The sequence below is a fragment of the Diadema setosum genome, chromosome 19 (assembly GCF_964275005.1).
Source record: "Diadema setosum chromosome 19, eeDiaSeto1, whole genome shotgun sequence".
NCBI classification, from domain to species: domain Eukaryota; kingdom Metazoa; phylum Echinodermata; class Echinoidea; order Diadematoida; family Diadematidae; genus Diadema; species Diadema setosum.
In genome coordinates this window covers 24993-51354 of record NC_092703.1, presented here as the reverse complement: position 1 = coordinate 51354, position 26362 = coordinate 24993, and the positions used below count along the sequence as shown (strand labels likewise).

At 38.5% G+C, this 26362-nt stretch overlaps 1 protein-coding gene across 1 annotated transcript in view; it reads right to left on the bottom strand.

Annotated features, from left to right (window-relative positions):
- Window positions 1-5411: 5411 nt before the first annotated feature.
- The window catches only part of LOC140242863 (origin recognition complex subunit 3-like), a gene marked incomplete at its 5' end in the record, with an annotated part of 42379 nt that continues 21428 nt past the window's right edge, over window positions 5412-26362 (bottom strand). The window contains 7 exons of the mRNA XM_072322608.1: window positions 5412-5896; window positions 9841-9917; window positions 10337-10453; window positions 11849-11990; window positions 12166-12391; window positions 14368-14495; window positions 23109-23305. Of these exons, the coding sequence (XP_072178709.1) occupies window positions 5791-5896; window positions 9841-9917; window positions 10337-10453; window positions 11849-11990; window positions 12166-12391; window positions 14368-14495; window positions 23109-23305 (993 nt within the window). The remainder of the gene's footprint in view (window positions 5897-9840; window positions 9918-10336; window positions 10454-11848; window positions 11991-12165; window positions 12392-14367; window positions 14496-23108; window positions 23306-26362) is intronic.

Genomic DNA, 26362 nt, shown 5'->3' with positions numbered 1-26362 from the left:
CCCAAAATGAAGGAATCTTTAAAAATCTTCTCTAGAATCAGAAGTTATAGAGCTAAGATAATACTATGAGTGAGTACATTAATGACTGTAGTTTCACGTTTGTTCATAGCAAATCCAGGGGTGCCCCTCCGTCCGTCGTGCGTCGTGCATAAACTTTTTACATTTTCATCTTCTTCTTGAAAACCCCAAGACCGATTTTCATCAAACTTGGCAGGTAGCATCCCTAGGGGGTTAGGAACTCAATTTGTTAAAATGGGCACCATGCCCCACCCAGGGGGCCCCCAGGGGGGCCCAAACCCCCCAAAATTAAGGAATCTGTAAAAATCTTCTTCTCTAGAGCCAGAAGTAATAGAGCTAAATTAATACTATGAGTTAGTACATTGATGACTGTAGTTTCAAGTTTGTTCATGGCAGAATCAGGGGTGCCCCCCTTGGGACCCAGGGGAGGGGGGTGGGAGGGGTCCAAATGGGGGCCTGAATTGTACATTTTCATCTTCTTCCTGAAAACCTCATGATGGATTTTCGTCAAACTTAGCAGGTAGCATCCCTAGGGGGTCAGGATCTCAATTTATCAAAATGGGCACCATGCCCCACCCAGAGGGCCCCAGGGGGCCCCAATCCTCCCAAATTAAGGAATCTTAAAAAATTTGGGCCCTTATTGTACATTTTCATCTACTACTTGAGAATGCCTGGTCAAATTGTAGTAGAGCTGTGAATAATTTAGATTAGTGACTGCGTGAAAGATGAACTTGCGATACTCAGGTGAGCGCTAGACCCGCGGGTTTCTTGTTAGCTCCTCTGAGCCAAAGGCTGAAGTGAATTATTCCGGTCATTATTTATTGTCCAGCATGCCTTGTGTGTCATGCGTTAACTTTTTACATATTTCATTTTCTGGAAAACCCCATGATGGGTTTTCCCAAAATATGGCAGGTAGTATCCCTAGGGTGATGGGAACTCAATTTGTTCAGATGGGCACTATGTTACCCAGGAAAGGGTGCAAAACCCTCAAATCAAGAATGATAATAAACAAATCTTCTCAAGAGCCCAAAGTGATAGAGCTAAGTCAAATGTTTTGATTGAGTAAGTACATGTAGATCTGATGACTGTAGTGCTGTTTCAGGTTTGTTCATGACAGATGGGGGGGGGGGGGACCAAATTAAGTTCCAATACATGTACAGTATTCACTCTTTCTTTTTTTTTTTTCTTTTCAAAAAGTACTTGGTTAGAATTTCATCAAACTTGGTGGGTATTAATACTATGGTTGTAGAATTTTTCTAGACATGGGCGCCATACCCTGGTTTCATGAGGCACCTCAGGGGCACAATGTTCTGTTTTGTTGGGTTTTTTTTTTTGGGGGGGGGGTGGGGGGAGAAGAGTCAAATTCCCCACATGAGGGAAACTTTTTACTATGTAGAACCAGAAGTGACAGAGCTAAGATACTGTAACATTCTGAGTAGATAAATTGGTGACAGTGGTTGCAAGTTTGTTCATTGCAGATCTGCAAATTATTCTTAATTTTACCGGTTATCTTTTTCTTGAAAACACAATAAGAATGTACCTGAAAAAGTGGATATTTTCACATGATTAATTTTTGTGCTTGGCTGGGTAAGATGAGTGTTGCATGTTTTTAATTTCATGGAATCAAGACATGAACTACTGAAACATAAAGCAGGCAAAAGTATTTGTGTGCTTTTACTTTTGCACTAGTTTCTGGTTGCGTAAAATGTGCTGCGAAAATTTCAACACCACAAAAATTTCCACTTTTACAGTACAGTGGACTCCCATTGTAGCGAAGTCCTTGGGAACAGCTGCAGTTTTCTTTTGTTAACAATCAAAATTTTGTTATAACCAAACATACAAAAATAATAGACGTAGGATGGATAATTTTTGCGGCCTCAATTTTTACTTCGTTCTAACCGTGTTCATTACAACGGGAGTGCACTGTAACAGCACAAGTCTTGTATTAACTGTGAGAGTCTTCCTGTAAAATCTCACAGCAAAAACCATGTGTCACACTAAATGAAGCACTCCATACAATTCCAGTGCACTCTCCATTGTACACACATGTACCGAGCATTCTGCTCACAGACATGTCTAACTCTGTCCTAGGCCTGGGGAGCCCCTCCCGACATCCAAGCTATCACCGCAATGTTTGACTTTCTCCTTTTGAATGTCCCACATCTTTTGAGACCAAATTTGCAACACTTGGGTGCACGGTTTCAAATATAAATAGCTCAAAAACATGAATTTAATTTCAATGCAAATTGGGCTTTCAGTCAAATTTTGTAAAAGCATGAGTACTTTTGCCTTTTTGATGAAATCATTTAATATATGTAATATTTTCATGCTTGGAAGTTACATCAACAAATTCCATTAAAGAAAATGCAGTAAAAAAAACAATAAAAAACAAAGAAATACACTGCATAAGAAGTGAAATAATAAAATACATTGTACTTTAGAAAAAACTTGATGGCACAAGTTTTTTAGTCACTTTATTTGCTAAGAACACTGGAACGAATATGTACACAAAACATATACCTTTTGGAGCTTTTATTTATTGGTAGCAAAAAGTCAGACTTCAGGCATACATTATGCAGAAATTGAATATGTGGCTAGTCAAAGTTCAAGATGTCACCTAAAAGTAACAATCATAGTCAAGCATCTGTAAAATTTAACTGTCAGATACACTCAAAGTTGTATTTCTCTGTTGCTTCTATGACTTCATTCCAAACAACCAGTGCAAGGAGAAGTTTACTACAAGTTATCTGAAAGGATGTGAACATGAAGTTCATACTGAAGTGTGTATGATTTACATTCAGGGTTATATTACACAAATTAAGCTTGATTTGCTGATCATTCCTAGTTCACCAAGCATCATTGAACTGTGATCATAGTTTGCAGTCCCTTTTGTACATCAACAGCTTCATGAAATAAAGAAAATCCAGTATGGTTTAATTGTGCATTGACTTTGTTGTACAGTACATACATTGTACTTTGGATAGCAATAGCACATCGAAACAAATGTAAGATAACACAGATTCATGCCTTTGAATACATCTTTATTGGCATTAATTAATCCCTAAATTTTATTTAAAGGGTTGCTTGCATGCAAAATCCTTTGCATCTGATTCTACTTGTCTTCCAGTAACAGGAACTACAAAGCATAACCATTATCACAATTAAGTACTGTTGTTTAATGTGCCTATAAATTTATAGAAATATACAAATAAACACATAATACTGAAACATCTTTTTGAATGCAATTACATGTATTCTTAACACTTGCAATTACAATGTGAACACTGGTGACCAGAAGCAGTTAAGCTAAGAAAAGGCTTGAAACATTGTGTGAATTTTAGACTTGTTTCTAAAACTACTCAAAGACATTGATGTTTGAGTGGATAGTGGTATGGAGTACAATCATGAAGGCTGCAGTTGAAAAGAAAAATGCCTTTCATTCCAGCTTCTACTGGTTTTGGGCTATAAAAGGTTACGAATCTTAGAAAAGCACAAAACAGATAGAGCAATGGGAGTGAACCTTAACATGATACGAAGCATGTACAGGGAATACATGTACAGTTCGACCTCGATTATCCAGCCTCCTTTTATCTGGAAATCTATTATCCGGACGCGTTCACGCAGTAAAGGACTTTTTTTTTTTTTCATCCAAAAATTGAGAAAAAAATAGTGACTTTACACTCAATTAAAATTTCTACAAAACTCACATGGTTTACTTACAATATTCCCGACAGAACTAACATAAATTCACACCAAATTATCATAGTAAAAAAAGGGACTACAATTTTGTGCAGGCTAGCATAGATTACACCACCGATGCGGGGTACGCTACCTGCCTAGCTTCCAGTGCACTGGGACGGCAGCTTGGACGGCAGCTATATACATTATCTGGCCAATTCACTTATCCGGATGAGCGCTGGTCCCGACATGGCCGGATAATCGAGGTCAAACTGTAATTTGAAAAGTGCCCAATAAGAAAACAGCAGTACTTTGTTAAATGTAGAAGGCTATGAAGCCTGTGGAAAGATCTGATGCTTGTCACATGACCTGCTGCTGCATTCTGCACTTTCTATTTAAAAGCTGATTACTCTGATTCCAGAGTGTAGTAAAGAGCAAGCAGTGATAAACACCAAAGATATAAAGAAAGAAATGCATGAATTGATTGTTTTGGTTAAGGGTGGGTTATGGACATGGATTTCATAGAGATGTAGTTTGATGCCTAGGACTAAACTATATGAAAGAATCAAATAGACATCAGAATTTAATGTTTCATGAGTCACAGGTACATACATGTACATATCTAGGAGTACTAACTTCACATTGCTGTTTGTTTGAACCCTCCATGTGCATATACATTTATGGTTCAAATTCTCACTGATATGGGTTTGATACATTACACAGATTGGAGTGCACGATCATGAATAGTGTATCCGAATGTCTTGGAAACTGATTCATCTTGAAAACTTTTTACAATGAATGCTATCATACAGCATATCAATCTCACCTGTTCTCTGTCATATAATCCCAATTACTGATAAGACTTGACTTTACTTGCATAACTAGATTTCTATACCCCATCCTCCGAATAAACTTCAACAACAAACATCAAAATGGCATCACATCAAGACGAACTATAAACAACCTGCTGTATCCCGTGTTTACATGAATACCTGTTGCCGCTGAATGTTAAAGTGTTTAAACCCTTTTGAATACTGGTTCACAAAAACTTGGAATATTGAGCTTGCCAAGCTTGAGGAAATTCTCCAGATGACATCACAGTGATTAAACATCAATTGCACTCTTGCAGTGAAATCTGGAGGCATTACTGACTCATTCAGTCCAATCAATATCTAACCTTCTCAGACTCGGTGCTTTATGCTTTATGTTTTGTTTTGTTTTTCTTTTTGACCAAGTGTCATCTGTGGGTTCCCTATTTATAAAGTACTCAGTGGCTACATTGTATTGAAGAAAACCTACAACACTAAAAGGTCATTTCACAATAATGCCATGACAAATGAACAACAGACTCAATAACTGTAATAACATGATTACCAGGAACGTGTCTCAAGGATGATTAAATTGAAGTTTAATATAAAAGTCAACAATGAGGTAGAAACTGTACGACTCAACAGTCTACATATGTCTCATAAGTGACATAGGATACATTCAGCAGTGACAATCAGCACATCACATACTACACTGATTATTAATGATGTGCACATGAACAGATTTCCCGTGTTGTTGCTGCTATGAAACTACTGGAAATGCATAAGTTATAAAATAAGTATTACACTCTTTGGCAAAACATTGAACATTTCCAATGTGACTTCATGTTTTGAAATTATATCCAATACAATGAATAAAAAAAAAAAAAAAAAATCAAATTTGTAATTAATTGCATAATATACATTCGTCAGATTAAACTCTACTAGCCATCGATAACTCTGGAACTCTTCTGATCACTGAAAACACAGGAGAAAACAACCATTCAGGAATGTACCTGTAGATTTAGCAATATTTTGCAAAAGAATTTGCAATATGAAGAACTTGCAAATACATAACTTCATGTAAACACATATGCATTGCATATTGTTTCTGAGATGGAAAATCACTATTAAACTTTTCTCTAAAAGGTGACAATATTTCTTTCATAAGTGTGTTTCTTGATTGGAATTTTTATTACTTGCAAAATTGTTGCACAAGGACCAAATCATGAAATATCATACTTGTGAAATACATGGTGCATACAGTAGTTACTCTAGCATGTTGCCCCTAGCAACCACCCCATGTAAGTCTTGCCACATGGTCAGTCTTCTTCCTGGTGGGCTTGACAAAACCAAGGAACTGAAGCTCAGAGACAGCACGGATAAATCGAGCTCTGACATCAAAGTTGGTCAAGGATTTTAGCAGGTGTATAGATTCTATTACACAAACAAACAATCCTGTAATCATAAACCCTGCAGACACAGGATACACACAAATGATTCAAGATCATAATCACTAGTACAAGTACCTATACTTAATATCTATGTCCACTGCCCTTGTTACAGTGTAAATATCTACACCGCATGTCCCCCCCCCCCAAAAAAAAAAAACAAAAAACAAAAAACAAACAAACAAACAAACAAACAAAAAACGATGACAACCACATTTTCTGTGACAGTAACTTTAGAAATAAGGAATCAATCCAAATGCAATTTCAAGGTACAATATATGAAACTATGACTTATTATCTACACTTTGCGGAAAACCCCATCCGCTTCACAGAAATCCATTCCTTCCAAGTTTTGTCCATTGTGTTCGCACATTAATGCAGTTCCAAGAGCATCCACGTGCTAAACTTGGAAGGGAACCACGACATGTTTCACAACCATCCACATTTCTCTGTGACCACTTAGCCAAATTGAATGGGGTTTTCTGCAAAATGTATGTAAGAAGTTATAGTTTCATTCTCTGAAACAGCATTCAGATTGTTTAATCATTTTGAAAGTTTGCAGAAATCAGATTGTATTATTCTTTTTCCATTTTTTTTTTTTTTTTTTTTTGGGGGGGGGGGGGGGGGAAGAGGGGCATACTGTTTAACCTGAATTCTGCACTTGCATGTAAATCATGCCATGCTGTGCTATTGCTGTGATTCATCAAACCGTTTTGGCTCACTATATATGTGTAATGTAGGACTGTCAAAGAATAAATGATATTAGAGCACTGCTGCCATCCATACCAAACCAAACCATTTATTTATGGCCAACAGAAAGCACAGTGATCTGCAGTGTACTCTTAAGAAGCTGTACTTCTAAAGAGACACACCATGTCAAATGGGTGCCAGGTAAAAATGTCAGAGGTAAAAATGTCAGGGGTAAAAATGTCAGAGGTAAAAATGTCAGAGGTAAAAATGCCAGAGGTAAAAATGTCAGGGGTAAAAATGTCAGAGGTAAAATTGTCAGAGGTAAAAATGACAGAAGTAAAAATGTCAGAGGTAAAAATGTCAGAGGTAAAAGTGTAGGAAGTAATGACAGAGATTATGTCAAGAGGTAAAAATATAAAGAGGTATAAAATAACCTAGCCAGAGCAAACTGTATTTATCGAATTATTAAATCCAAACTGCAGATTTGAAGAATATTTGTGGAATTACGTGTCGTGAACGAGTGGTGGACGCCCGCGCCTTCATCTCTTGTCGTGCCTTTGCAATTGTGAAACAAGCAAACAAATAAGAAAAGAAAAACTTCTGGCAAATCACCAATGTCCAGAAAAATTAAGCCATGTGAGCATGCCGAGTGAGCGAACTTTAAAATAGATTTGGCAGATTATCCAAATTTCTCTAATTACAATGCAGTGATCGATTAATATTGAAATAGTTTACTTTTTAAACAGCAAAAGGATGCATTATCAACAATTATCAATTTATTTTACAAGTGTTCTTGCATAATCATACCAAACGGTTCGACAAAATTTCTATATTTTGATAGAAAAATATGAACATGGAATATTGGAGTTGAATGAATTTCTTCATTGGTTCGAAAATATGCTTTTTGCTTTTATGTGAATCATGAGGACAATTTTCATGGTAAATGAATACAATACAAAACGTTCTTGACATGATGTGAACGATGACTGGAGATAATTGGACCTTTAAATACTTGAATGAAAGTAATTTCCAGGGCCAATATAGCTATGGTTAAAACAAAACGTTCGCGCATGCAGAGCATAGAAAAATTGAAATGTCTTATTTTAACAAATTGATGTAAACATTAATGAATTAAAGTCGTTTTCATCTCTTCTTATTGCATATTCCTTTTAGGAGACTTAAAGGAGACCTCCAGATGATTTTCAGACTTTTACATATGAACAACTATAAATTGGTTATACCAGGTACAGAGTTTCAGAATCTATAGTGATTGGGATGAGGAAAAAGAATGTTTTCAAAATTTATAACAAATCACTATGAACAAGGATGATGACATGACAGCCTCACTAAAGGAATGCACAAGTTGGGGCTCAAGGAAGCAGAACAGAAGAAGAAGGCATGCATACATTATCCACAGGTGAACTTGCAAACTGGCAGTATTGTAATGGGAATTACACTGCTACATTTCTGAAATATGTGAGGCTCCTATGTCATCATCATTGTTCAGTGTAATTTGTTTAAGGTTTTTCAACGTATTTTTTCTCTGCTCAAGGACTTTGCATGCGTGAGACCTGCGTCATAATCTACGAGATTGTGTCATAAGATTTTTTGAAACAATCAATTTCTAATTTTAATTAATTAATTAATTATGCAAATTAAGCTCAAGATCATATTTTAGCCTAATTAAAAGCATTGAGAAACTAATTTTTGATCTGTAAATCTGTTTTAGCATATTCAACAATTGTACATCACAAAAAATTCCAAAACTCATTTCAATTCTTATGTATTTTATTGTTTTCAGGATTTCTTATGTATTTTTCTGTTTTTCAACTTTTGTTTTTTTCTTTGTTTTTTCATTGGAAATTGTCACTGACCACTTTTCTACCATAATTAGCACAAAACTAATCAATGAAAGTGATAAACTGTAAAAATAATCAGGTTTTTATGACTTTCATGACAGAGCACTGTTTTCCATAGGAAATGTACACAAAATCACAAAATTGTGCCCGTTTTGGGGCGACATTCCGTTACAAAAACGGGCGTGGCTTCGCAAAAGTATGTGCGGACGTCGCAAATTTGGTCTCAAAAGTTGCGTGAGACTTGAACAAAGTCAAGAAGCCTCGCGATGAGGCCTTCTCGCGTTACAGAATTATAGCGCGAAACGTCGAGGGGGGGGGGCGGATTCCGCCCCCCAGCCCTTTTAGGGTTAACCTAAAAAATTGTCACTATTACCATTATTTGTGAGGTCCGTGGTGAAAATTTAAAAAGACATCTCAGCCCCCAACATTTTCTTTAAAGGCAATTGCCCTGCTGGACCCCTCCCCACCTCTGGATCTACGCCTTGTTCAGTTGTGTCTCGAGAATGTACTTGTTGTTAAGATGCTGTTTCTATAGTAAACAAGCCTTCTGCATTTAGCAAACTTGATGGGTGATGAAAGGTTGGTTACACCCCATATGCCTTTTATCTAAGGCTATAAATTTTTACCAATTACATTTTTATCTCTGGCATTTTGACCACTGACATTCGACCACTGACAACTTTACCTCTGACATTTTTACCTCTGGCATTTTTGCTTCTGACATTTTTACCTCTGACATTTTTACTTCTGACATTTTTACCTCTGACATTTTTACCTCTGACATTATTACACCGAACCGTCAAATGCAGTACTGTAAAAGTGGAAATTTCCGCGGTGTTGAAATTTTCGCGCATTTCACGCAACCAGAAACTAGCGTGAAAACAAAAGCACGTGAATATTTTTGCTTGCCATACTTGTTCCTGTGCGTGATGTCTTCATTCCGCGGAATTAAAAACACGCGAAACTCTTCGCAGCCGGCCAAGCGCAAAAAATTAGCGCGAAAATATCCACTTTTACAGTATCTACACAATGCTATTTGGTTCTGATATTGAGCTCCTTACTCACTACTAGTATCACTGGATAAATTCTGTATTCCTTGCTTGTAAGAATGACTCCAAGCAAGTTTTGTTATATTGGACCATGGTCTTAGAAAAGAAGATTATAGCAAGGTTATCGCAATACATGAGGGAAGGCAGACAATGGACAGAAAGATCATCACAGCTCACTTGAGGCTTACCTTGGTTAAGCTAAAACTTCCAACTGAATATACCATCATTGCTAACTGAAAAATACATCAAATCATGATTTTAACAATAAGCCTTGTTTCTGAAAGGATACTGCAAGACAGAATCTGGTTTTGAGGTTGTGTCACTGGTCTCTGGATGACTGTCTCCCTGAACTACAGTAATGAATGCCTGAAAGAGGAAGAGAAAACAGTGGTAGGATATACATTCTTATCTTAATGACTGAATGAAATCACCCATTCTACGAAGGAACATAATTTACAATGCCTTCAGGGCTGCTAACGGTTACAAAGAAGAATTAGGTAATTGTGCATTACATGCTACTCAACAAGCCCAAATAAAACTAGAATCAAAGAGTGTTTGCATACTATTATCAAAACATGAAGATAAATTTCATTTATCAGGAATCTTTAAATGAATGAAGAGACTTGGCACGTCTGCCCCAAATCAATCCCAGACTTTACTGTAACACATTTTTTATTTGATGAAACTACAGTCGTATCTGTGTACATCTTTACTGCCCTCATTTAACTGTTCAACTATTAAAGTACTATTGAGTTACCTGCTTATCTACCTATATTCAATCTCACCTGTAACCAGTCATACAGGTTGATTAATCTACCACATTCAAGATGGAGTTTGTAGACGATGCACAGGTCAGGCAGAGTGTTGCTGATCCCATCTCCAAGCTTCTCACACTCTGAGTTCTGTATAAAAACACAATACAGATATTATTCCACTCTTGATGCTGAATGATAATTTTCTCAAAAGAAATACATCGATATCACTTTCAGATGATGAGCAGAAGAATTGCATTTCATTGCAACAGTAACAACCAGAAAATGATTTTATGGCTTTCACCTCATTTCATCATTATTTGAACGAGGCAACAGTTAACACTTGGAGTGTGATAAGATGTTTGGGAGGGGTGATGCTTATTAGAAAACAATTTGATTGAACTAAAAACCAGTGGGAATTGGATGAACACATGAACACAAAATAAACAAGACTTAACTGGGACTTAGCATTAAAGTGTGATTAATATACCTTGAATCATATTTTGTATGAGGTATAAAATAAATAATATCTTTGGAAGACTCTTTTGATCATTAAAAATAATGAAGGAAACAACTATGGTATTCCATGAATACATCATTTAATTTGTCCTTTGATTTAGCTTTAACCAGAGATACTGTTTTCTTGTTAACACAGTCAAACCTGTCTAATCAACCACCTGTCCATAACGACCACTTTTTTCATTTCCCTTGGGTGGCCGCTATAGACAGGTTTGACTGTAAATTGTTTCCCCATTTCAATCTGTGCAACTGGAGTTACTAGAGAGTTTATGAAGTGCAGAAGTATAAGCTTGGAATAAATTCTAGCTGTAACAAGTCAATCCAGCTGTGAGTACGAACGATTTTGTTGTCTAACCTAACAGTCTCACTACATGTTTACTTACAGCAAGTTTTGTATATAGTGGAGCATACAAGAAAAGACCACCAGTCATAAAATTCATCCACTGTATGGAAAAAGAAAGGTCTCCAGTCAGGTTATGAGGAGTAAATACCTGATTTACTTGACACAAAATTATGATATTGACATCATATCTTTACAAGAGAGTCAAAATCTTTTGATCAGAGTGGTTGGCAAGACATCAATTAATATGTGTCTCTAACACTGAGACACCATGTATACAGTGTGCTCCTATGTACTGTATACGCCATATATTTCGCGAGTCTAAATTTTTGCGAATCGGGAATACCCGACGATTTTGCAAGTGGTTAAATTCACGATCGTTGAGTCCTGTACTGAATGGAGAAGTGTACACGCGTATGTCACATTCACATCTGGATCAGAGTCAATATTTTTGTGTGTCTTTAATTTCGCGAATAGCACCCGACTCGCAAAATTTGCGAAAATAAAAACCTCTTGAAATATTTGGCGTATACAGTAGATGATGTTATGACAACAGTGAGTGTACATCAACAGATTTCTGATAGCTGCTCCAACACCAAAGCAATAACCATTACACAATTATGGTGGTGAGTGCTGGCTAAATAGATGGTGTGACACAACAGTTGTGTACTGAGACAGCTTCCTACCTGCAGGTAGTAGTATGGATTACTCAAAGCAGTCTGGATTGCTGCCCTCGGGGAGGCATTCAGCCGCTGCCTGAGCTCAGAGATGTCATTGTAGTAGCACACCTCATGCAGAGGTTGGTTCATTGGGCATGTCAAATACTGCCTGCAGGAATGAACAAATGAAAAGGAAAGACTGCAATACACTTGTCTTTCATGACATACGAAACAATCCCATCTTACATTCTCTACTTTTTACTGACTATAAAGACTGATGTTGCGCATTGATAAGTCCTTCAATTATCTATTGACACTAACAAGAACGTATGAGGCTTACAAACCTGAACAAGGAATCAAAGAAGTCTAGGATCTCACTGCGCAGGGCTTCATATCGGGTCATCTTGCGCTGTTTCCTGGCATCATACATCAGTTTCTGCTGCAGGGAGTGAAGCGTGGTCTTCCCTTGGATACATCCCTCCTCCATCACTTCTTCTTCCTTTGATCCTTGTCTCTTCTTGGTCTTTTCCTCCTCACTGTCATCGTATTCCACAGGCTGATTACAAGAATCTAAGGAAAGAAAAGAACAGAAAAAACTAGAAATGTCGCTATGGCGACTGATGCCTCCGCCATAATGCATGATTCTCCCAATAGGCGTATAGTACAATGTCTTCACAATGTGTGATCCATGACAGTTTCACATAACTGGCAAAATATTCAAATGACATGTTTGTCAGAAATGTCTTGAACTGGGTTTGCTATAATTTTCTAAGAGTGCAGGTACACATATTTGGGGAATTTTGGGGAAGTTTATGCATTGAGTAATTTCCAAGGTATGAAGAAAGAGTGTGATGATGGTACAAAATAGATTTTGTGTGTGTGTGTTTTGTTTTGTTTTGTTTTGTTTTGTTTTTTTTTTTTTTGGGGGGGGGGGCATTGAAACCTGGCCTTTGACCCTTAAACTTTGACCTTCTGGCTGGAAATTTCCCGGAGAATCTCCATTAGGTAATGCATGTATTAAGTTTTGAAACTAATAATACAAGCATTGCATATACTAGTATATGAGGGAAATAGTAAAATTTTGAGGAGTTGACCTTGACCTTTGACCCCGACTATTGACCCATGACCCCTAAATTCCCTAGATAATCCCTGCCAGACAGTACATGCATATGTACCAAATTCCACGAAGATACATTGAACCATTTGCAAGAAAAGTGATATTGCAACATTTTCACCTAACCTTTGACCTTTTGACCTTTGACCTTATGACATGAAACTCTCTCTGGAGAATCTTTACGCAGTAGTACATGTCCACACCAAGTTTCAAGAAAATACCTTTGGGCATTGCATAGATATGGGGGAAATTGCAACATTTGTAGCATTTCACCTTGACCTTTTGACCTTTGACCTCTTGCCAATGTCACTAAAATCTACTCAACTAATTGTCCCATCATACATCATCCTTGGACCAAGTTTGGTGAAAGCTGCTTCATCCAGTTTTGAGTTATCACGTAAACAGATAAATTTTAGGATTTGACCTTGATCTTTGACCTTTGACCTCTGTCCGATTTCACTGAAAAACTAATCAAGTAATTGTCCCATCATACATCATCCTCCAACAAAGTTTGGTGAAATTTGCTCCATCCAGTCTTGAGTTATCGCGTAAACAGATACAATTTCATGATTTGACCTTGACCTTTGACCTTTGACCTTTAGCCGATTTCACCCAAAATCTAATCAAATAATTGCCCCATCATACTTCATACTTGAACCAAGTTTGGTAAAATTCCAGTAAATATTACTCAAGTTATCGCGTAAACGAAAGCGGACGGCCGTACGGACGGACGGACGGACGGACGGACGGACGGACAACCCGAAAACAATGCCTCCGGCACCACTTCGTGGCGGAGGCATAAAAAGAACACACTCAGAAGACACATTACAGCTTAATGTAAAACATACTGCCATTCAAATTCACACATTCTCATAGCTAGCTGAAGATACAGCTGGGTGAATTCATATAGAATCTATTCCTTTGTCCTTTGCGGAAACTCTACGTTCAAACTAAGGGGAGCAATTTGCTCACTGGTAATTCATAAGGTAGCCAACAAATGTCAGAGAAAAATCATCCAAACATCATTGTATGGGATGTCAGGTTGCTGTACAAGTTCTCTACTGCCACAAAGTGGACCAGTATTATTCACTTCAAACGAGGTCAGCAAAACGACACACAAAAAAAAGAGATTTTTTTTTTTTCCTGCTGAGTGATTGCATTTATAAGATCATTTCACCAGAACATAATGATGTTGACCTTGTAAGATTTTTGGAACCCTTGATTTCAAATTCACTAAGTGTAGCTTGGGAAGAGCTTGATCATTCAAGAATCCCTTCACTGTGACTTAAACTTACTGATGCAAAAATGCAAACTTGTTTGCAAAATTGTCCTAAACGTCCTGGAGAGATGTAAGCAATTTGCTCTTATTTAGAAGTCATGTGGGTTCCAAAGAGGGCTTTGATTTCTGAGACATATTCAAATAGATTCTTACCTCCTAGAGTTTCCAGCTTGGCTTGTAAAGTTTCAATCTGAAATCGTGATTCCTGCAGCCCTTCAAAGGAAGCTAAAGTCTCTTCACAAAGAGTCATCTTGGTCAGGAGCTCATCTCTGGCAAACAATCTTGAGCAGGGAGAAAAAACAAACAAACCATGTTCTTGATAATCCAGACAAATATCTTAGCCTCACTTCAACCAAAGCTCATGTACAAGTCCATTCTTGAAAGAGAAAAACTAAACAACATAAAAAAGCCCACAAAAGGAATGATAAAGAACTTGCACATTAAGGCCAACTTTACAGGTAGCCTACTTGGGGAAGTTGCAAGGAAAAAGAGATGAAGACGGTACACACGGAAATGTTCCAATGCACCATCATAGCACTGTCATAGAATTCTATGAGAACTCAGTTGAATTTCATTTAGACGGCTGATCAAGCAGCACATACAAATATGTTTATCATATAGATAAAGCAAGTTGTCTGGACTGAAAATTGGGGACTAAATCAGACAACAAACAAATTTGAAAACAATGTCTTTGACAAGGTCAAACTGCATTAATTAATTCGGCATTTGTAAATTCTAAACAGTGTTAATTACAAAGTGATGAAACATTTCTCAAGCTAGATGCATTTCCAAGATCCAGTAGTGTGGGGATACCATGCAGTGGGATTGCTGGCCAACTCGAATACATTAAAAAATTCCCATAATAAATTGTGTACAGCTTTGTCACAGATCTCTAAGTGAGTATACACAGCTCTACCTGAAAAGAATTTCAACTAGAAAAGAACATTATTGAAGAGTGTTCTCTTTGACGCACATATTCAAGACAGACAATTCCATTCTAACAAGACTACTTCTGTCATGGTTTTTGTTTGTTTGTTAGCTCACCTGAGCCAAAGGCTCAAGTGAGCTATTGCGATCGCCCTTCGTCTGGCGTGCGTCGTCCGTCCTGCGTAAACTTTTTACATTTTCATCTTCTTCTTGAAAACCCCAAGACCGATTTCCATCAAACTTGGCAGGTAGCATCCCTAGGAGGTTAGGAACTCAATTTATTAAAATGGGCACCATGCCCCACCCAGGGGGCCCCCCCCCCCAAACCCCCCAAATTAAGGAATCTGTAAAAATCTTCTTCTCTAGAACCAGAAGTGATAGAGCTAAGTTAATACTATGAGTTAGTACATTGACTGTAGATTCAAGTTTGTTCATGGCAGAATCAGGGGTGCCCTCCTTGGGACCCAGGGGAGGGGGGTGGGGAGGGGTCCTAATGGGGCCTTAATTATACATTTTCATCTTCTTCTCGAGAACCCCATGACCAATTTTCACCAAACTTGGCAGGTAACACACCTAGGGGGTTAGGATCTCAATTTGTTAAAATGGGCACCATGCCCCACCCAAGGGCCCCAGGGGGGCCCGAAACCCTCAAAAATTAAGGAATCTGTAAAAATCTTCTTCTCTAGAACCAGAAGTGATAAAGCTAAGTTGATACTATGAGTTAGTACATTGATTACTGTAGATTAAAGTTTGTTCATGGCAGAATCAGGGGTGCCCCCCTTGGGACCCAGGGGAGGGGGGTGGGGAGGGGTCCTAATGGGGCCTAAATTATACATTTTCATCTCCTTCTTGAGAACCTCATGATCAATTTTCACCAAACTTGGCAGGTAGCATCCCTAGGGGGTTAGGATCTCAATTTGTTAATATGGGCACCATGCCCCACCCAGGGGGCCCCCAGGGGGCCCGAAACCCCCCAAAATGAAGAAATCTTTAAAAATCTTCTCTAGAATCAGAAGTTATAGAGCTAAGATAATACTATGAGTGTGTACATTAATGACTGTAGTTTCAATTTTGTTCATAGCAGATCCAGGGGTGCCCCTCTTGGGGGTGGGGGGGGGGGGGGTTGGGAAGGTCCAAATGGGGGCCTGAATTGTACATTTTCATCTTCTTCCTGAAAACCTCATGATGGATTTTCGTCAAACTTGGCAGGTAGCATCCCTAGGGGGTCAGGATCTCAATTTATCAAAATGGGCACCATGCCCCACCCAGAGGGCCCCAGGGGGCCCCCAATCCCCCAAAATTAAGGAATCTTAAAAAATTTGGGCCCTTATTGTACATTTTCATCTTCTACTTGAGAATGCCTGGTCAAATTTTAGTAGAGCTGTGAATAATTTAGATTTGTGACTGCGTGAAAGGTGAATTTGCGATACTCAGGTGAGCGCTAGACCTGCGGGTCTCTTGTTTTTTAATGTGACCAAGTGGACAGCGAATGAAGTCCAATTTTAAGAGAGTTGTCTTTTAAATTGGCTAGATCTACATCACTAAGCAGCTGAGGTGTGCCCCCCCCCCCCCACACACACACACACACTAAAACATGTTCCCAAAGCCTTGGTAACAACTCGCCACGCATGCTTTTAGTCTGTACGTTTTTGGCGGAGGCCAAGGCATTCACATTTTTCTCTGAAAGCGTGGGAAGGAAGTGACTAGAGCAGGGAGGAAGTACGTCAACACACGACACTCGCATGGTTGCGCAAGGTGTATGTACATGGTCTGAATGCCACCCTGGCCGTGAGGGGTTACGTACATCATACGTTGTGCATGTGGTAAGTGAGTTGTACATGTATGCTTACAACGTACAATCTCCGTGCGATTGCAACGTTATCTTGCGAAGGCTGTAATTACATGTGCTGCTCACGTACGGTATCCCTACTCTCTCACATGTTGTAAGTGCATGCAAGTGCGATGATTTTTTTCCGTCAGATGTTGGGGGTAGGCCTATATGTATGACCACCTTCCGAGGTTCTTCAGATGTTTAATCCATATGTATACATGGTAGTTAATAATACATCAGGTATAAACATATCTACATAGTGTATACAATGACATTACAGTGCTCACCGCTTAATCGGGAGGTGTCGGGAGACACGTTTTTTTTTCCCGTTTAAGCGGTGCTCCTGCTTAAGCGATGGCCGGTATTGGCCCGCGCAAACACACACCATATACCAAGTATGTGGGCATTACATCAAACCATGCACAGTTGTCTACCCGATGATAACCACAGTGTCAAATACCCGCATGCTACCACACGCAGACCCACAACGGCGATAAGAAAGGACACGACACGGCAGTGTCACAATTTTGGCAAATGCATTATTATTTTAGGGTTGAAAATACATACCATTAAGTTCCGTGTTTAGATGCACCGGTTTAAAATGTATGAGATGCTACCCGACTTTGGGACTTCAGGAAAGAAAAAAAGGTTAGTGATCACGTAATGACAATTTGATGGTATGGTGCAAGAGACAACTTGGCTCGAGCAGACTCCTTCTTTTGATATCCCTCGCCCTGGCCCGATCTCATGAATGACAGAAAAAACAAAAACACTAATGATTAGACAACAAACCACTTGCTAGCAGCCATGCAGGTGTCTCATGGTGAATTTAAAAAAAAAAAAAAAAATTGTAGAGAGAGAGGGAAATTGACAGTCTGATACCCAACAAGTATGCCAGCCACCTTGGCCAGGCTGGTATGGTGAGAGAAAGGAATTTGCGTGTAATACGTGTGCTTGTAGATTGCAAGGATGGGGGGGCCCTGGGAAAGGAGTGATTGGAAGCAGACCTGTATACAGTGGATGACTGTGTGTGTAATCTCGAAGCTGAAGTTTAACACAGTGCAGTGCATGTGTTGGCATGCACACAAAGTGCCTATGTGTGGCATGTGTTGGTGTGGCACACACACAGTCACACATGAGGTGGTGAGAGCATGATATGCAGCATGCAGGAGGGCTAAGCAGGAAGAGAGCTCAGTCTCTCAGCTACGGTACGTGCGTTAGCTGGCTGGCTGGTGAGATCAGTGGATTCGGTAAGCGCGTGAGTAGAAGCTGACGACGCACGAGAAGATGATGCTCGATAAGACCGCCTCTACTGCCCAGTCGGCATAATCTATCGGGAACTACAACATTGTAGTTAGAAAATAATCCTTCTGGTAAGGAAATTAAATCCCTGGACTTTTTTCTAAGGATTTATTTGTTATTTTTAGACATCAATACACTGGAAATGGAAGTGCGTCAGCCAGATTTGTCCCGATAAAGCGGTTTATGGTTCCAATAAAGCGGGGGAAATAACACGTGAAAAGTTTGTTGCATCAAGTTTTGTTGCACATAAGCGGGGTTCCCGCTAAAGCGGTTCCCGATTAACGGGTGAGCACTGTTATAATATTATTTTGGGGTTAAACGGCCCAACACATTGGCACTGGAGATGAACTGAGGATAGACGTTTGTTAGTTCAAATGGATATGATTTGCTGTTATGAAGTCTGCCATCTTTTACACCCAGTCTCAGAGTTGGTGGCTCATTTCAGCAAGACATATTTTGAGCTAGATTTAACAGCATATTGCTGGAACAATAAATGTTTGGTTTTGCAGTTTTCTCTGAGTCTGAAGGTTTCACATTTGCAATCTATATAAGGTAATACTGTCATCATACAAGTAGTAATTTTTTCCTTTTAACACTTAATTTCAAAATATATACATTCTCAAGTTCAGATAAACTAAGAATTGTACTGACTTTAACACTGTTTAATATACATACACTATGATGACCAATGCCTTTTAACCAAGCTTGTACAATTCTTAAATGTAACAATTTTTCAGAACTCCACAAACCTGGTCACTTCATGCACTGACCACTCAGAGCTCAAGATTTCTAAATGCTTTGTTTCTCCAAGCAGTTTTTTACTGTCTCTCAAGTTCCGCAAAATATGATATTTATTTTTTTGGATAACCATGAACTCATCGCCTGCCAGACAGAAGAGTCCTATAGCAAGATATTTTGGTTTGTGACACAATTCGATAGAGTTTTGATAGCTCTATAATAATAATAATAATAGTGTATACTTTTATAGCGCAACAGTCCATCAAAAGATGCTCATGGCGCTTTTAGTCTTAAGGTTAGGAGAAGAAAGAAAGAAAGAAAGAAAGAAAGAAAGAAGAGAGAGGGAGAGAGAAAAGGAATTATCTGCCCCCCAAGGAAAAACGCAGTATCTACATCCAGCTCCATTTCTCAACAACCGAGATATTCACCATTTTATGTTTTTGCCAAAGCCCCTGGAAAATATACTCTTTTGAAAAATTCCTTCATTGTGGAATTTTAGTCTATCTAGCTACCAATTTTGCTGGAAAATATCATTTTGTGTTTTTGTTTTGTTTTTAAGTTATTAATGAAAATGTAGATACTTTGGGGAAACCCCATGCAATTGACTGATTTCCCCAAGGAAAAACGCAGAATCTACAATGGAACGAATTTCCCCAAGGAAAAACGCAGTATCTACAGCGGAATGACAAGGATTAATCTTCTGCCATAATTATGCATGTATACATCATTGTACAAGTATTCATGATGCACCATCCTCAACCTCTGGCCCTGGGGGATGCATCCTCCATCCCCCATTTATGCCCTGATTACAGAGCAGGCTTCATAACAATAGCACTAACAAATAACAGATCGTTCTTGGAACGTTTTGCTTACATTCGCAGACCGATCTTGCTGTAACGTTACGCATTTAATATGAAGCTTGCCAGGGCTGTAATGTGATGCTACATGGCCTAGCCGCTAACTAGCATCTAGGGCCTAACCGTGTTAGAATACTAGATCTGTACAGTCTAGGCTATAGTCTGTCTAGACCAAAATAAATCTAAATCGGATGTCTGGACATAGATCGATCTAGACTAGGTCTAGTTTTTATATCGTTTATTCTAGGCTGGCTACGTAGCAGGCTACACGAGTCTACATGCCTCAGGCTAGGGTATGCTCGATACTCACAGAAAAAAAAAAAAATAGCCTAACGTTAGAACTGCAGAAGGTTTAGTCTAAGCCCTACACGAGACAGGACTCTTTAATTAGAAAAAAATAAATCTAGAACCGGTCTAGATCGAAGTGACATCCGCTCTCTAGGCCTATTCCTTCTGGATTGAATCTAAGTTTATTATGTCATGTAAATTTGTAATGTAACTTTTTTACTTGTAAGTTGTAGCATGCAGCATGGAATCATGCATGCATTTTACGCAACCCAGTCTCACTAGAAGTCTAGCGTTACACACTGTCTAGATCCGATGAGAATTAAAATACAACTTATTCTTAACTTTCTCTATTTTGTCCATTTGATTTACCGTGGGTACCTATTTTTCACATAATCTATTTTCAACTAGATCGCTGTCTATGTAATTTTAAGACAGTATGGTATGGAGTAGATAATTGAACATTGACACTTCACTAAACTTAGGAATAGGATTCTAAGTCAAGTGGTTAAGTTTTAGTCTTAGACTTCTTTCTTAGTTTTATAAACAGGCCTGCCCTAGAGTAGGCCTATTCTAGTCCTACACTACATCTTTCTTTAGACTTTCGAAATACGGACCCTGAAAGTTCTGATTAACGTTAAGTCTAACGCTAGAAAAGAGACGCAAGACTCAAACGTTACTGTCTAGACAAGTCTTAGCTAGACTTGGACTTAGATCTAAATAGTTATAGGGTCTAACATGTTAGTAGACCTATAAGTTAAACTAATAACGCGACGTTTATCCGATACAACACAAATAGATCTATTGCCTTTCGACGAAACTTTCAGATTTGGAGCCTGAGGAATTTTGACAAGGGTCTAGGTCTATCAAAGTTACTTCACAACAAGTTAATATTGAAATAGTACGGAAGGTGTTCATCATCGAGGTAGAATATGAAAGAAAAGCTGATCGTTAATCACACAAAGCGAGGTAAACATGCATTTGTGTTTAGCGTTAGAACTCTACCTCGCTTCGTGTGACAAACATGCATTTGTGTTTACCTCGCTTCGTGTGACAAACGACCAGCTTTATTCTTTCAATATTGAAATAGTTTTGAATAACTTACTCATTATCTGCACATAAATTTTTCTTGAGGGCTAGGCTCACGAGTAATTTTCCCCGCGACAACATTTTGTTTTAATCCAAGTACACACTCACACTGTATGCTGACTAGCCGGCCGGGCCCTGTGCTGACTGCATGCTCAGTGCAGCTAGCTGCAAGCTGTCAGTGTTGTGCTGTATTGTTTAATGTGCACTCAGTTAGTCTTAATCACACACTGTGTTTTATATTAGGATCACGATCTCATCAAAATATTTACTAATCAGTATTGTTTCGGTTAGATATTTTGAACATTATGTCTTATTATTGAGCAAGTATATCTAAAGAAAGTAATTTACGTTCAATTACAGAACAACCGGCAAAGTATTCACATATATAAATAACAGTGTCTGGTAATTAAGACTAGCTTTGTAGATACTGCGTTTTTCCTTGGGGAAATATTCATCATGTAGATACTGCATTTTTCCTTGGGGAAAGTGCAAGTTAAGTGTAGATACTGCGTTTGGCAGTTACCGAAAAGTAGCTTTCCAAACATTTTTTCAAAAATCTGAATATGTCATATGAAGAAGGATTGCCCACTGACTATATTTATGCAAAAAAGTGAAAATCGCCAAAAATGTTAGATACTGCGTTTTTCCTTGGGGGGCAGTTATGTGACATCTTCACTTTTGTTTTGTTTCCTACAACATGTTAGACAGATATGTTTTTAGGGATGATTCAAATGATTCCACAGAGGATGACTGGCGAACAGTGACAGGGATATCTTTCCAAACTTTTGGTCCAATGTGGGAGAAAGAACGAGTTCCCCATGAATTCTTAACCTTAGGTATCTGAAATGAAAAGGAAGTAGAGGATCGAAGTCTGCGAGGAGGGTTATAACAATATAAAGAATTTTGGAGATACTCCGGTGCAGTTGAGTGAACTACATGATACACAAGAAGAGCAATTTGGAAAATAATTCGCTTTTCATCAGGAAGCCAATGGAGAGAACGTAACACTGGCGTAATGTGAGCAGTTTTCCTACTATAGGTCAGTAATCTTGCGGCAGAGCTTTGAAGACGTTGTAGAGCATTGATTTGTTGTTGTGACATGCCGAAAAACTATCTTACAACATAACAATAATTTTTCTGTGTATGCAAGTTTTTCGAGACCACAATCCTTAGAGGGAATTTCTGCCCGGTAGGTGAAGTAGAAAAGTATGAATACCTAATAATTGCCAACATCTTGGAGACGAAATGATGACACTCGTCTGTCCGCTCAGCTTGTATACATTGCAGAAATCAGTGCGCACAACTTGCGTTGTAAGTGCGGAGCAGGTGCCTATTCGGCACGATCTGCGTGCTCTCTTGAACAAGTGAACAAAGGGAAGTGCCGAATAAGCACGGACTATGCCCTTATAACATGCTCAACATGCACGTGCTACATGCGCCGTCCGTCAAGCAAGAGACGCTGGAAAAATCTTATAAGACGCAAGGAGTCAGTGCGTTGTACGCATGTTGACTGTGGAGGGCACGTACGTTGCCTGTACTTAGGGTGAATCCGTAGCCCGAACGCAGTGAAAGTTCCTCGTGTCCTAAAAATGCTATGGCGTGTCTGCGTGCTCCAAAATCCATACTGAGGCGGTACTTACTACGTACGGATCCCCAAATTTTGCCCACGTTTTTGCCAGTAGACAGCACACACTTGCAAGTATGGCGAGTTGTGACTAAAGCTTAAACCCTGTAACTTACCAACATTCTAGAAGTCACAAACATTTCAATACTGGTAATTTTCATTGATTTGTTGTGTTTATTCTCATACAGTGACCAAAGAGTAATTCCTAATTGAGATGTAATCTTGTCATTTTCTTACTCACTTCATGTACTTGAATGCCTCCTTGTAGCCATCTGTCTCACAGATGTCACCTTCTGACGCCAAAGCATAGAGCTCCCTCATCTGTTTGCCCAGGGGATGGTAGGGTAAGCTTTCTGACAGGATATGAAGGCACCGTAGAGTCGGATAAAATGTCTTGTGGTAATCACTCAGCTTCTTAAGAAGCTCTTGAAGCACCTTCTATACAGGTGGAGGAAGAAAGAGTAGTGAACATGCGTTACACATCTATGAAAAGGCAATTTCAACAAAGCCAGTGTCAAAACTGTACTCATTTCTTGGGCTTTTGGTCTGTGAAGTGCACAGGCTGCACAAAAAGGTTCATTCATGCACACTTTCTGTAGAACGAAAATCTGTGAAGTTGGAAGGGTCTTTGAATAAAGGTACAGTGATGTTACAAACAAACAAACATGATTTACTATATCATGAGTTTTTTGTCTAGTTTCAGGCAGTTGTCGGGAAATTAAAGAGTGCAAATGTGACTACAGACGTATCAATAACATGTGTAGATAACACATCATTTCGTTTTTCATTAAGCTTGTTCTTATGATTTCAAGAACAATTTCCAAAAAAAAAAAAGATATCAGTTGTGCAGTAAGTCTGAAATTAAAAGATATCTACATGTAGCGGTAAAGAGAAAGAAATTGACAGATATCTACCTGTACTGGTAAAGAGAGAGAGAGAAATTGACTGATATCTACCTGTAGTGGTAGAGAGAGAGAATTTGACTGATATCTACCTGTAGTGGTAAAGAGAGAGAAATTGACAGATATCTACCTGTAGTGGTAAAGTGAGAGAAATTGACAGATATCTACCTGTAGTGGTAAAGAGAGAGAAATTGACTGATATCTACCTGTAGTGGTAAAGAGAAAGAAATTGACTGATATCTACCTGTAGTGGTAAAGAGAGAGAATTTGACTGATATCTACCTGTAGTGGTAAAGAGAGAGAGAAATTGACAGATATCTACCTGTAGCCGCCCTGCGGTAAATAGAGAGAATTTGACAGATATCTACCTGTAGTGGTAAAGAGAGAGAAATTGACAGATATCTACCTGTAGTGGTAAAGTGAGAGAAATTGACAGATATCTACCTGTAGTGGTAAAGTGAGAGAAATTGACTGATATCTACCTGTAGTGGTAAAGACAGAGAATTTGACTGATATCTACCTGTAGTGGTAAAGTGAGAGAAATTGACTGATATCTACCTGTAGTGGTAAAGAGAGAGAAATTGACTGATATCTACCTGTAGTGGTAAAGTGAGAGAAATTGACTGATATCTACCTGTGGTGGTAAAGAGAGAGAAATTGACAGATATCTACCTGTAGTGGTAAAGTGAGAGAAATTGACAGATATCTACCTGTAGTGGTAAAGAGAGAGAAATTGACTGATATCTACCTGTAGTGGTAAAGTGAGAGAATTTGACTGATATCTACCTGTAGTGGTAAAGAGAAAGAAATTGACTGATATCTACCTGTAGTGGTGAAGAGAGAGAAATTGACAGATATCTACCTGTAGTGGTAAAGTGAGAGAAATTGACTGATATCTACCTGTAGTGGTAAAGAGAGAGAATTTGACTGATATCTACCTGTAGTGTTAAAGAGAGAGAAATTGACTGATATCTACCTGTAGTGTTAAAGAGGGAGAAATTGACAGATATCTACCTGTAGTGGTAAAGTGAGAGAAATTGACTGATATCTACCTGTAGTGGTAAAGAGAGAGAAATTGACTGATATCTACCTGTAGTGTTAAAGAGAGAGAAATTGACAGATATCTACCTGTAGTGGTAAAGTGAGAGAAATTGACTGATATCTACCTGTAGTGGTAAAGTGAGAGAAATTGACAGATATCTACCTGTAGTGGTAAAGAGAGAGAAATTGACTGATATCTACCTGTAGTGGTAAAGTGAGAGAATTTGACTGATATCTACCTGTAGTGGTAAAGAGAAAGAAATTGACTGATATCTACCTGTAGTGGTGAAGAGAGAGAAATTGACAGATATCTACCTGTAGTGGTAAAGTGAGAGAAATTGACTGATATCTACCTGTAGTGGTAAAGAGAGAGAAATTGACTGATATCTACCTGTAGTGGTAAAGTGAGAGAAATTGACTGATATCTACCTGTAGTGGTAAAGAGAGAGAAATTGACAGATATCTACCTGTAGTGGTAAAGTGAGAGAAATTGACAGATATCTACCTGTAGTGGTAAAGTGAGAGAAATTGACTGATATCTACCTGTAGTGGTAAAGAGAGAGAATTTGACTGATATCTTCCTGTAGTGGAAAAGTGAGAGAAATTGACTGATATCTACCTGTAGTGGTAAAGAGAGAGAAATTGACAGATATCTACCTGTAGTGGTAAAGAGAGAGAATTTGACTGATATCTACCTGTAGTGGTAAAGAGAGAGAAATTGACTGATATCTACCTGTAGTGGTAAAGAGAGAGAAATTGACAGATATCTTCCTGTAGTGGTAAAGTGAGAGAAATTGACTGATATCTACCTGTAGTGGTAAAGAGAGAGAAATTGACTGATATCTACCTGTAGTGTTAAAGAGGGAGAAATTGACAGATATCTACCTGTAGTGGTAAAGTGAGAGAAATTGACTGATATCTACCTGTAGTGGTAAAGAGAGAGAAATTGACTGATATCTACCTGTAGTGTTAAAGAGAGAGAAATTGACTGATATCTACCTGTAGTGGTAAAGAGAGAGAAATTGACAGATATCTTCCTGTAGTGGTAAAGTGAGAGAAATTGACTGATATCTACCTGTAGTGGTAAAGAGAGAGAAATTGACTGATATCTACCTGTAGTGGTAAAGTGAGAGAAATTGACTGATATCTACCTGTAGTGGTAAAGTGAGAGAAATTGACTGATATCTTCCTGTAGTGGTAAAGTGAGAGAAATTGACTGATATCTACCTGTAGTGGTAAAGAGAGAGAAATTGACTGATACCGTATCTACCTGTAGTGGTAAAGAGATAGAAATTGACAGATATCTTCCTGTAGTGGTAAAGTGAGAGAAATTGACTGATATCTACCTGTAGTGGTAAAGAGAGAGAAATTGACTGATATCTACCTGTAGTGTTAAAGAGAGAGAAATTGACAGATATCTACCTGTAGTGGTAAAGAGAGAGAAATTGACTGATATCTACCTGTAGTGGTAAAGAGAGAGAAATTGACAGATATCTACCTGTAGTGGTAAAGAGAGAGAAATTGACAGATATCTACCTGTAGTGGTAAAGAG